This window comes from Diceros bicornis, chromosome 7 (genome assembly GCF_020826845.1).
Source record: "Diceros bicornis minor isolate mBicDic1 chromosome 7, mDicBic1.mat.cur, whole genome shotgun sequence".
In the NCBI taxonomy this organism is placed as follows: domain Eukaryota; kingdom Metazoa; phylum Chordata; class Mammalia; order Perissodactyla; family Rhinocerotidae; genus Diceros; species Diceros bicornis.
The window spans coordinates 60,854,959-60,868,677 of record NC_080746.1 but is presented as its reverse complement, the minus strand read 5'-3'; the positions used below and the strand labels follow the sequence as shown (position 1 = coordinate 60,868,677).

At 33.9% G+C, this 13,719-nt stretch overlaps 2 protein-coding genes across 2 annotated transcripts; one reads left to right on the top strand and one right to left on the bottom strand.

Moving 5' to 3' along the window:
* Positions 1-1,738: 1,738 nt before the first annotated feature.
* On the top strand, positions 1,739-2,685 carry LOC131409044 (olfactory receptor 52E4-like). The gene is given in 2 exon segments (XM_058546248.1): positions 1,739-2,015; positions 2,018-2,685. Coding segments are annotated over 2 exon segments (945 nt in total).
* A 10,089-nt stretch (positions 2,686-12,774) lies between these two features.
* Positions 12,775-13,719, bottom strand: LOC131408004 (olfactory receptor 52E4-like). Its single transcript, XM_058544580.1, has one exon. It carries the CDS (start codon positions 13,711-13,713, stop codon positions 12,775-12,777), a length of 939 nt encoding a protein of 312 aa, XP_058400563.1. The 5' UTR covers positions 13,714-13,719.

Here is a 13,719-nt window from a genome sequence, read left to right as displayed (position 1 = left end):
ATTTTTAGTCCACCAGTCAACTGCTACCAACTTTGGAAAAGAAAGAGTGTGCAGGCATATTCTCTGGGCTTACGAATAATTTATTAACTATTAAGGAATCTTAATATTAAGAAATAAGACACTGACCACTAGTTTCACAATGAACATCTTGGCATCAACTGAGATGTTGAAAGGAAAGAGTTTAGGATTATTTTATGGATTTTCTATAAACCGTGTTAATCCATAAAACCACGTTTAAAAAGCAAAATAAATAAGAACATCTGTCTCTATTGCTTCTGAGTACTCTATGAGAATCACTCATGATAGGAGTTATGAAAAAACTTAACATTAGTTTTCTCTTTATTTTAATTGCATATTGTAGAGGAAAAAATATGAAGTTTTACATTGAAAACAGGGTGTATTTTCTCCTTCTGGGACATACTGATTGTGTGACTTTGGAAGAGTATCTAGCATATGTAAAGTATAAGTTTCTTCTTTCATAAATTATATAATTTATAATTATAAATTTATAAATTATTAATGATAATTCTTAAATTCTTATAAAAACTTCATCAGTTTTTATACAAATCAGCAATCAGGCACTTGTTAGCAACACTTAGCATTTTGGAGGGTGCATATTATAACACAGAAAGTGGCAACTGTTCCTAATTCCAAAGCTTGATGATAGATTGATTTAGAGCTCTCCGCTCCTTCTTTCTCAGAGTGTATTCTAAATTCTTAGATGTGATAAGAAGCTCATGTACCCTGGTAAGCATCTCAACATAAATATGACAAAAAGAAAGATTTAATGGTTACTCCTTTGGGGATATATATGTTCACAGTATATATATACACATGTATAAATATATATAAATATATATATTTGTATGTTTGTATATATATACATATACATATACAAAATCTGAAATCTTCTGAGACACTCATACAGAATATATAAGTGCATATATATATATATATCCCCAAATATATATACACTGAATATATAATATATATACACTGAAGATTTACTATGAAAATATAGACAATCTGTGCAAGTCACATTTTTCTAGAGATACTAGAAAATCCAGGGAGCATACTTTTTGTGTGTCTCAATGGCTTTGTTGCTATCTTAGAGCTGTTATGCATTTAATTTATTAGATACTATTTCTTTTATCTCCAAAAATTCACCAGGGAGGCAAATTTCAAAAATTATCATCATTAAAAGTATTGTAGGTGCGGAAAGTTTATTCTTCCTTCATGTGTTGCTTTCATAAATACTTATTTATAATTTTTCTAATACAAAAATTTTCCAAGACCATAATTATTTTGGAGTGAGGGGGTATTTCTCAATGAGGGTAATATTATAGGTTTTTTTCCCCATTGCCTTGTTAGGATGTGAGGAACTTGTGTTGTTTATCAGGACTTTTGCTTCAACTGGCTAACAGACAGAAAGAGAATACCTAGTATCAGGCTCAATACTTGAGATTCTGAGCCTAAAGAAGAGTCGTAAGCAGTTAGAGAAGATAGTGTTCACTCCAACTAGTCCTAATTGAGATTAAGAGCTTGTGCTGAGGGATGTAATACTTCTAATTTGAGAGAGGCTTGCCAAGGGGAACTTAAAATGTGCATAAATTTCCATGGTTGTATTTCCATACTGAATGATTCTAGTATATTTATCAGGATATATGTGCATTTGACTATTCTAGGAACTAAGGAAGGAAAGAGAGCAACAGTATGTACTCATGTAGCCAGAATCAACATGCTTGACTTTAACTCCACTGCATTCACCTATCCCAGTACCTTCATCCTGATGGGCATACCTGGTCTAGAAGACTTGCACATTTGGATATCCAGCCCTTTCGGCTCAATGTACGTTGCTGCCCTCATGGGAAACATGCTCATCCTTTTCATCATCAAAGCTGAAACTGTTCTCCATGAACCCATGTTCTATTTTCTTTCCATGTTGGCCATCACAGACCTCATCTTGTCAACCTCCACTTTTCCCAAGATGTTGGGTATATTCTGGTTCAATTATCATAAATCAACTTCCATGCCTGCCTCACTCAGATGTTTTTCATCCATGCTTTTTCTGGGGTAGAGTCAGGGCTTCTTGTGGCCATGGCACTCGACCGATATGTGGCAATCTGCAATCCTCTGAGACACTCATCCATTATTACAAAGTCTGTGGTGGGTCAGGCTGGCATAGTGGCACTTTTATGTGGGTTAATGCTGATGATACCACATCCCTTCTTGGTAAGGAGGTGGTCATATTGCCAGACCAATATAGTCCCCCACACATACTGTGAGCACATGGCTGTGGTGAAATTGGCTTGTGCTGACATTTCCATCAATAGTCTTTATAGTTTGGCAGTCATTGTCTTAATTGTTGGGACTGATGTGACATGCATCTCTCTGCCCTATGTACAGATACTCCATACTGTATTCAATCTCCCTTCTAAAGATGCCAGGGTGAAGACCCTCAGCACTTGTGGGTCCTGTGTTTGTGTCATCCTCACCTTCTACATCCCTGCTCTTTTCTCCTTCCTTACCCATCGTTTTAGTAAGCATATGCCATGCCACACCCACATCCTGCTGGCCAACATGTACTTGTTGGTACCCCCTGTGCTGAACCCTATAATCTATGGAGTAAGGACCAAACAGATCCGAGAACGTGTTCTACAATTATTCGTGACTAAAATCATTTGAGAATTCTGGGCCATACTTTTCTACTTATTCCCATCCTCCTATAATTCTTTGATATTAATTTCTTGGATTCCAGCATCAGCAAGACCAGGAATTAGAATCTCAATTCTTCCACTTACTACCTCTCTAAGTGGAAATTATATACAATTGATCTAACGTATCTGAACATCTGTAAAACACATATAATAATACTATGTCATAAATTAATGATTACAAAGTGTTTAGTACTGTTTCTAGTATATTGAAGCACTTAATAAAAGTAAGATTATTTCAGTATCATTCCTTCCCTGTATATGTACTTGCTCAGCATCTTTAGGAAACATGTTTATTAGTTTATCTTTTAAGAATAACCAAATATGAACGTTCTTCTGACAGTAGCTTTTTTTTCTAAACTGGAAGAACTTAACAGTAGATAATCTAGATGACAATTAGAGTTTGGTTAATTTGCACTCTTAGTATAATCATAAGGGAAAGCTGATGAGAAGTGGGTAAAAGAGAAAATTACGTCGTAAGCCATCTGGCTTTCCACTTGCAACTGATGAGGAGGGTGCATTTCAGGAACTCTATTGAGAATGAATATGGATTGTAAACTGAGTTATTTACACTGCTGATGCAAACAATTGGTATATTTCAAATGTGTGGAAAATTCCATATTATTAGAACTGGTATTCCTAAAATAAGTAAAATAAAATGATGACATTGACTTTTGCATTTCTCTATTCACTCGATAAATATTTAGTAAGCATCTATTATGTGCCAGGCACTTAACTAGGAATAAAAAATATGACAGTAAACAAAAGCAAAATTACTTCTCTTAGTGGAGTTTATAACCAATAAAGAATTATGGTAAATAAAAGTAAGTAATGTATATTTCTTATTATCATATAGCCTTTTCTAGTAGTATTCAATGTTATAAATTTTAGTCTAATCCATTTTTTAGCTCCATGCCATATCTTTTGATTGTTGATTTTCTCTCTCCTTGTTCTACTGAGAAATTTGAATTCTCCGAATGTAATTGTGGATTTGGCTATACAGTAGTCCCCCCTTATCCGCGGTTTTGCTTTCCTCGTTATTCACGGTTTCACTTCCCAGAGATCCTTGAAACCTGGGATAAGGGGGGATGGTTGTATTTCCTTTTAAGTCTATCGGTTTTCCTTCATGTAATTTGAAGCTCTTCAGTTAAGTGCATATGCATTTAGTATATTTATGTCTTCTTGGAGAATTGTTTATCATTACATAGTATCCATCTTTATGTTTGACAATATTCTTTATTCTGAATTCTACTTTGACTTATATATTATATAATATAACCACTTCAGATTATTTTAAATACTGTTTACATGAGGTATATTTTCCATCTTTTTAACTTATATATGTATTTATATTTAAAGTAAATTTTTGCACACGACATAGAGTTGCATCTTGCTTTTTTTCTGATCTCACGATCTCTACTTCAATTGGTGTATTTAGACCATTTCCATTTAATCTAATTGGTGATATGGTTAATCAAAGTCTACCATTTTGATGTTTGCTTTCTGTAAGTCTCATCTGTTTGTTGTTCTTCATCTTTCCCACCCCCTACCACCCACTTTTGGATTTGAATAGTTTAATATTTAATTTTGATTTATCTATTGGCTTTTGGCTATATCTATTTTATATTTTTAGCGATTGCTCTGGAGCATGGTTTCCCAACTTTGGCACTATTACTGATTTCCACTAGATATTACTTTGTTGTGAGTGTTTGCCTGTGCAAAGTTGCATCTCTGGTCTATGCCTATAGATAGCAAAAACAGCAAACAATGTCTCTAGAAATTGCCAAATGTCCTTAGGAAGCAAAATTGCCCCTGATAGAAAACCGTTGATCTAGAGATTACAATATATGTAACTAACCTTTCACAATCTACTTAGAGTTAATATTTTACCACTTCGAGTGAAATGTAAGAACCTTATAATTATAGGATTCTTGTTCTCCTCTATGTTGCAGTTGTCATAAGTACATCTGCCTGTATAAAAACCCCATAAAGGCACTGTTATAATATTTGATTTCGAGAGTTATTAATATGTTAGGTAACTGGAAAAAATGAATCCCTTCTATTTAATCATATAATTATAATTTGTGTTGCTCTTTCTTTACTACTGATCTTCTAATTGTCTCACCTGTTTCTCTCTTCAACCAGAACCCCTTTTAGGATTTCATTTTGAGAAGGTCTGCTGGTGATGGATTCTCTCAGATTTTTCTCATCTAATAATGCCTTTATTTTACCTGCATTACTGAAATATATTTTTTTTGTATGTAGAAATCTGAGTTAATAATTTTGTAAATTTCAGTACTTTAAAAATATTGTTCTACTGTCTTCCTTCAAGCTTTATTTATGAGATATTGCAGTCTTTCTAATTGCTGTTCCCCTGTATATAACGCAAAATAATTTTTTTACTCTTTTCAATAAGTTTTCTTTATCTTTGATTTTTGGCAATATGATGTGATAATTCTAGATATGCTATTCTTTAAATTTCCCTGTTTGGGGATCATGGAATTTTTTAAATCTGTAAATTTATGTCTTTTACCAAGTTTGAGAATGCTTTCTCATTGTTTCATTAAATAGATTTCTCTTAGTCAATAATTTTTTCCTCTCCTTCTGGAGAGGAAAAGTCACTCTCCCAGTGACTTGAATATTAGAGATTTTTTATATGTCCTCCAATTCTCTGAGACTCTGTTAATTTTCTTAATATTTTCTCTATACTTCACATTGTATAATTTTTATTAATCTATTTTCAAGTTCACTTTTTCATCTGTCATCTTCATTCTGCCATTGAGCTCGTCCAATGGAGTTCAGCGGTTAAGACTTTCAGTTCCGACATTATGACATTGTTCTTTTTTTATACTTTCTATTTTTTTGCTGAAAACTTCTACCTCTCACACATTTCAAGATTGTTTACATTGAAGTCATGGAGAATAATTGTAATAACTACTTTAAAATATTTATATGATAATTCCAATACCTGAGTGATCTTAGAGTTGAAATCTGTTGATCATCCTTTCCCATGATAGTCACATATTTCTATTTTCTTCATAAATTGAATAATTTTTTTCTAATTTTACCCTGGACTTTTTTTTTTTTCCTGAGGATTATTTGCCCTGAGCTAACATCTGTTGCCAACCTTCCTCTATTTCATACGTGGGTCTCTGCCACAGCATGGCCGCTGACAAGTGGTATAGGTCTGCATCTGGTAATGTAACCTTGGCCACTGAAGTAGAGCACACCAAAATTAACCACTAGGCCATGGGGCCAGCCCCTGGACATTTTGAATATAGATCTTGTTAAAATCCTCTGTAGGAGGTTGATTTTGTTTTTCTAGCTTTTGTTTTGTTTTACCAGGCAATCAATTTGATTCAATTCAAACCACAGATTCTATCCTGCTTTCTGTGGTGGTTCTAGTGGGTGCTTTGAGTCTGTTCAATGTTTGTGTCACTCATTCTGAGATTTGGAGACGGTTACTGTTGTAGCACAATTGTCAATTGTCAATGCCTTTGTTCTGTTTTATTGGGTCTGTCCTATGCATGTGCAGCTCAGGAGAAAGTTCATGACTTGTGTCAGTTCATATATAGAGTTAAAGGATCCACTTATCCAGCTCTCTCCTCTCGAGGATTCTTCTCATATTCTCTACTTATCACGGGACACCTCTCACATCACCATAATCATAAAGACAGGGATTCTGGCAGAATTTTAGCTGCATGCATCACCACGTCATCTGAGGTTTCTGAGGTTTCCTAGGGAAGGGTTCAGCTAGGAAAAAGAAATAAAGAGAAAAATGGAGAAAAGAAGGAAGGGAGGATTGAAGGAAAGAAGGAAGGAAGGAAGGAAGAAAAAGAAAACGAAAGAAAGAAAGGGAGAAGGAAGGCAGGAAGGAAGAATTGGCCAAAAAGATTAACCCTCTTGGACTTTTAGTTGCTTGTATTGTTCTGTGACTGGAACATAACATTCATTCAGATATAATGGAAAAACAAAAGAGAAATAGTGGGATCCCCCTCTTGCTCTCTGGCTCACAGGAACCTTTTCCTGATTCTCTGGCCGGAAAGAGATGGGGTATATCTTGCATTTTTTGTTACCTGTATAAGTGCTATATCTCTGCTGGATGCTTGCTATCTAATCAATGGGAGGAAAGAATATATGGGAAAATTTTTTGAGTGACTACGTGATACAAGTCACTGCTTCAAATTTTGACTCAACTTGTTTCAACTTGCCTAGTTTGCTAACTTTATAGAATCCCAAGATTACTGTTTTTGTATTTGACCAGATGTAAGTTTTAATCTATAGGAGAGATTAGTTGTAGTACACTCATTGCCTCTTGGCCACACTGGAATATCTTATTCATAAAAAGTTTTAAGTATAAATATAGTAACAGTTAAAGATAAGTGTTATGGAAAAAACTAAAGGAAGGGGAATGAGATGGTGCTGTGTATTTAGTGGAAAGTATATTTATATTGAAGATTGTCAGGAGAAGTATCACTTAGCAGATGGTATGTGAGGAAATGTTTAAAGACAATGAAGGATTCAACAAGGCAATCCGTGATAAAAGAGTATTTGGGGCTGTGGAAATAGGAAGGCAAAATAATTGAATTTTGCACTGTTCATGAATTCTAAAAGAAATGAGGAAGCTAATGTAGTTTGAGAATAACGTGCAAAGGAGAGAATAACAGGAAAAAAAGTTCAAGGATATTTCAGACACCCAACATGCAGAATACTCAGGTGACATTAATGTCTTTGGCTTATATTATGAATAAGAATGGCAGTCATTGAAGATGCCAAAAAAAAAAAAAAACATTTTTACAACTATACTGATGTCTAACATACAAAAAAATGAACATATTTAGAGTGTATTTATTTTATTTATTTAATTTAATTTATTTTGCCCTATGTATTCAACTATGAAACAAATACCATAATAAAGAGAATGAACATATCTTTCATCATCTCAAATTTCCTCATGTGCCTGTGAAATACATATCCATTGTCCTTCACTGAAGCTCATCCTTCTTTCCCTGTAAAGGAATGCTTATGTCTATAGATTAGGTTGATTTTTTTTTTTTGAATTTTATGTAGATATAATTATATAGTATGCTTCTTTTCTTCTGGGCATATGTGTTTTTCACTAAGCATAATTATTTTAAGATTCATCCATATGTGGCATATATAATCAGTTTATTTTTCTAGAATGCTCAATTGTATTATATGATGTGGATATGCCTGAATTTGTCTATCAAGTCATTGGTGATAGATATTTTAATTGACCTCTGCTTTTGGATATTATGAATACAAGAGCTCTGAATATTTGTGTACAGGATTTTGTGTGAACATCAGCCTACATTTATCACAGGTAAAATTCTCTAGGAGTAATAAGCAATTATAGCAAGGTTACATAATGCAAGGTTAGTATACAAAAATCAGTCTTTTTCCTATATAGTAACAACGAAAAAGTGGAATTTGAAATTAAAAACACAACACAATTTACATTAGCAACTAAAAAATAAACACTGAAGTATATATCTTTAAAAATATATACAATATCTATACAAGGAAAATTCAAAACTCTGAAGAAAAATATCAAAGAAATAAACAGATAGAGAAATATCACATGTTCATGGATAGGAAGACATTATTGTCAAGGTGCCCGTTCTTCCCCAATCAGTATAATCCCAAATTCAGTAAAATCCCAGTCAAAATCTCAGGAAATTATTTGTGGATATTTAAAAACTTATTTTAAGGTTTACAGGCATACCTTGAAGATACCGAGGGTTTGGTTCCAGACTGCTGCAGTAAAGAGAATATTGCAATGAATGAGTCACACAAATTTTTTGTTTTCTCAGTGCATATAAAAGTTATGTTTACACTATACTTTAGTCTATTAAGTGTGAAATAGCATTAGTCTAAAAAAACAATGTATATATCTTAATTTAAAAAATACTTATTGCTAAATAATGTTAACCATCATCTGAGTCATCGGTGAGTCATAATCTTTTTGTTGGTGGAGGGTTTTGTAAAAAATTCAGTATCTGTGAAGTGCAGTAAAGTGAAACAGAATAAAAGGAGGTATGTCTATATTTGGAGAGGGAAAAGACCCAGAATAGACCACACAATATTTGGGAGAAGAATAAAGTTGGAGAACTGACATTAACAGACTTCAAGACTTACTATAAAACTACAGTGATTAAGACAGTATGATACTGGCAAAAGAATAGGCCAACAGACCAATGAAATAGAATAGAGGGCCCAGAAATAGACCCATGTAAATATAGTCAATGATCTTTGACAAAGAAGCAAGGGCAATACAATGGAGCAAAGATGGTCTTTTCAACAAATGGTGCTGGAATAGTTGGACATGTGCATGCAAAAAAGTGAATCTAGACATAGACCTTATGTCCTTCACAAAAATTAACTCAAAACAGATCACAGATCTAAATACAAAATACAAAACTATGAAACTCCTAGAAGGTAATATAGGAGAAAGCTTAGATGATCTTGGGTATGGTGATGACTTTTAGATACAATATTGAAGGCACAGTCCATAATAGAAATAATTGATAAGCAGGACTTCGTTAAAAGTAAAAACTTTTGCTCTGCAAAGACAATGTTGAGAGAATGAGAAGGCGAGCCATAGACAGGGAGAAAATGTTTGCAAAATACACATCTGATAAAGGGCTGTTATCCAAAATATACGAGAACTCTTAAAACTCAACGATAAGAAAACAAACAACCTGCTTTAAAAATGGGCCAAAGACCTTAAAAGACACCTCACCAAAGAAGATATACAGACAACAAATAAACAAATGTAAAGAGGCTCCACGTGATACGTCATCAGGAAAATGGAAATTAAAGCAATAATAAGATACATTACACACCTGTTAGAATGGCCAAAATCTGGAACACTGACATCATCAAATGCTGGTGAGGATGTGGAGCAATAGGAACTCTCACTCATTGCTGGTAGAAATACAAAATCATACAGCCACTTTGGAAAACAGTTTGGTGGTTTCTTACAAACTAAATATACTCTTACCGTATGACCTAGCAATCACACTCTTTGGTATTTACCCGAAGGAGTTGAAAACTTACGTCCACGCAAAACTTGCACATGGATATTTATATCAGCTTTATTCATAATTGCCAAAACTGGGAAGAAACCAATATGTCCTTGAGTAAGTGAATGGCTGAATAGACTGTGGTACATCTAGACAGTGGAATATTTTTCAACACCAAAAAGAAATGAGCTATCAAACTATGAAAAGACTTGGAGGAAGCTTAGATGCATACTACTAAGTGAAAGAAGCTTATCTGAAGAGTCTGCATACAGTGTGATTCCAACTATCTAATATTCTGGAAAACTGTGGAGCCAATAAACATAGCTGGGGTTGAGGTGGAGGGCAGGGAGGATTTTTAGGGCAATGAAAATACTCTATGATACTTTCATGATCGACATCTATCATTTTACATTTGTCCAAATCCATGCAATGTACAACACCAAAAGTGAACACAAAGATAAATAACGGACATTAGGTGATTATGGTGTGTCAATGTAGGGTCATCAATTATTACAAATATACCACTCGGGGAGGTGATATTGATAATGGAGGAGGCTATGTATGTGTGGGGGTGGGGGTACATGGGAAGTCTCTGTACCTCCCTCTTAATTTGGCTGTGAACCTGAAACTTCTGTATAAAAATAGTTGTGAAAAAATTACATAGGATCGAAACAGCTTTGCTATGTGCAGGTGTAAATTTAGAGTTAAAAAATCGTCATTTTTCTTTTCCAAAATGATTGTACATTTAAATTTCACAACAGCAATGTTTGAGAGTACCACTTGCTCCACACTCTCACTAACTCTTGTTATGTTTTTGTATTTTTTTAAATTTTTGGACATCATAATAGTGTGTCTTTTTTTCTCTCATTGAGACTAACTTACATTTCCTAATTATTAATGACATTGAAAATGTTTCATGTGCTTATTTTCAATGTGTACATATCTTTTGGTAAAAACTTTCTTAAAATATTTTGCACATTTCTATGGGACAGTTAATCTCCTTTTTTATCTAATTAAAAAATTCTTTATGCATGTTCATTATCAGATGTTTAATTTGCAGTATTTTCTTATGGTCTGAAACTTGTGTTTTCATTCTCTTAATAGTGCTTTGGAAGAGGAGAAGCCTTTAAATTTTATGAAATTTACTGTGCTAATTTTAAAAATATGTCTGGTTATTTCTCTTCTAATATAATTTTTCCCAGAAGTTTTATAACTCTAGGTTGTACTTTTGAGTTTACGATCCATTTTTACTTAATTTTTTTATAGGATGTGAGGTCTAGATTGAAGTGCATACTTTTGCATGTGATTACCCAAGTGTTCCAAATCTATCCCTTCTACATTGAATTATCTTAGGAATTTGTTGAAAATCAATTAACTATGCATGCGTGTCTATTTTGAGGCTTCCAATCCTAGTACATTGATCAGTTTGCATATTTTTATGACACTACTACACTGCCTTTATTAATGTAAGTCCTCTAATTTTGTTATATTTTTTAAAAGTTGTTTTGGTTATTCTAGTTACTTTGGATTACTATCTAAATTTTAGAATCAGCTTTTAAATTTCTACAAAAAAACCATGCTTGAAATGTGATTGGAACATGGTTAAATCTATATATCAAATTTGAGAAAATATATATTTACAGTATAAAGAGTTTGCATATATGGCAACTGTATATCTCTCCATTTATGAACGCCTTCTTTTATTTCTCTCAGCAAAGATTTTTAGTTTTTTCCGTGCGAGTCTTTTATGTTTTTATAAAATGTGTACCAAAATATTTTGTTTAAAGCTATTTTAAATGATATCTTTATTTAATTTTGTAATGGAATTCCATTAGTATAAGAAATCCAACTGTTTGTATAGTGACCCTGTAATCTGTAAACTTGCTAAACTCACATATTGGTTTAGTAGGTTTTAGTAGGTTGTATAAGATTTTTCTACATAGAAAAATCATGTCATCAGTAAATGGAGTTTAATTTTTTCCTTCAATAATTTTTATTTCCTTTTATTTGTCTTAATGCATTGGCTAGAACCCCAAGTACAATAGTGAATAGATGTGATAAGAGCAAACAGTTGTGCATTTTTTCTGATAGTAGAGAGAAAGCATTCAGTCTTTCATCATTAAGTTTTATGTAACCTATCAGTTTCTTTATATGTTTCCTCTGTCTGGTTGGAGAAGTTCTCTTCTCTTCTTAGTTTTCTGAAATTTTCACCAGAAGTTCATGACGGATTTTGTCAAATGCTTTCTCTGCATTTATTAAGATGATCATATGTATTTTCTTTCGAGAGTATGGTGAGATACACTGACTGATTTTCAGATGCAAGAATTACTCTTATATTTCTGAGATAAGTGATACTGGGTCATGATACATGATCATGTTATATACCATTGAATTCAATTTGCATAATTTTTGTTAATAACATATTTGCAAATGAGTTTATGAAGGAATATGATAACTAATTTTATTTTCATGTCCTTTTCTGGTTTTGATATCATTGTAGAGCTGGCAACATAGAATGAGTTTGACTCTTTTAGAGACAGAATTTACAGATAAATAACATACAGATAGCAATAATCCTCTGAGTGAAATTAAGAAATCACTTATGTGAAAATAATATTGGTAGAAAAATGAGTAGGTGAAGGACAGATTCCAAAAATTCACCCATGGGCCAAAACCTAAAGAATTGCATGCCAACACAATCTTCCTTTTTATCAAACATGTACATAAATTTTACTACTAACATCAAGATCATCATTGTTCTCACACATTCAAAAACTTCATTGCATCTTTTCCTTGGCCCCACAATCTTCTCTTACCTTCAATGAGAAAAAGCAATATAATATATTGAAATTTAAATTAGATAAAGGAACCATTGAGTGTGAGTTTAGAAGATTCCAGTAAAGCCTGAAGTAATGACTGAGTTGCCTTTGCATAGTCTCGATTTTGAGCAGCGTGAGAGATATATAAGATGAAGGTTAGCCTGAAAGAATTACCAACTTCTGAATACATTTGCGTCATTCTCTCTTTACAAATATTCTTACAACGCGATTCTGAATTTGCTTTGTCATGACTCCATAAACGACCGGATTTAAACAAGGAGGAACAACAACATACAGATTGGCCAAGAGTATGTGAATATAACGAGGCACATTTCTACCAAACCGATGAGTCATAAAGGAGAAAAATGAGGGTGTGTAAAAGGCTAAGATAACACAGACATGGGAACCACACGTGCTAAGCGCTTTCAGTCTGGCATCCCTGGAAGGAAGGCAGAAAACTGCTCGTATGATCTGAACATAGGAGAGGGCAATGAGGATCAAGTCCAAGATCAGGGTAGCTATGGTAAATAAGCCATAGATGATATTGACTCTTATGCTAGCACAGGCAAGACAAGCAATTCCCATATGCTCACAATAGGTATGAGGGATAATGTAGTGTCCACAGAAGGGCAATCGTTTGAGAAGAGGGCAGAAGGGGATGACAAGGAGGACTGGCTTCCCCACTATAACAATGGCCATAATTGCTACCACTTTGTTCGTGAGAATAGTTGTATATCTCAGTGGATAACAGATGGCGACATAGCGGTCAATTGCCATGGCCAGGAGTACAGCAGATTCCATACCAGTGTAGCTGTGGATAAAGAACATTTGGATGAGGCAGCCTTCAAAGCTTATCTTCCTTAAGTTGAACCAGAGGATTACCAGCATCTTGGGGATGGTAGAAGTGGAGAGGCCTAGATCAACAAAGGAGAGAAGTGCCAGAAAGTAGAACATAGGTTGATGAAGACTCTGCTCAGTCTTGATCACAAACAGGATTGTGACATTTGCAACAAGTGCTGTCAGGTAAACAACAAAGAAAGGGAAGGCAATCCACATATGGAAAACTTCCAGACCAGGTATACCCAGCAGAAGGAAGGCAGAGGGATGTGATGCAGTGTCATTGACAGAGGACATCTTGCT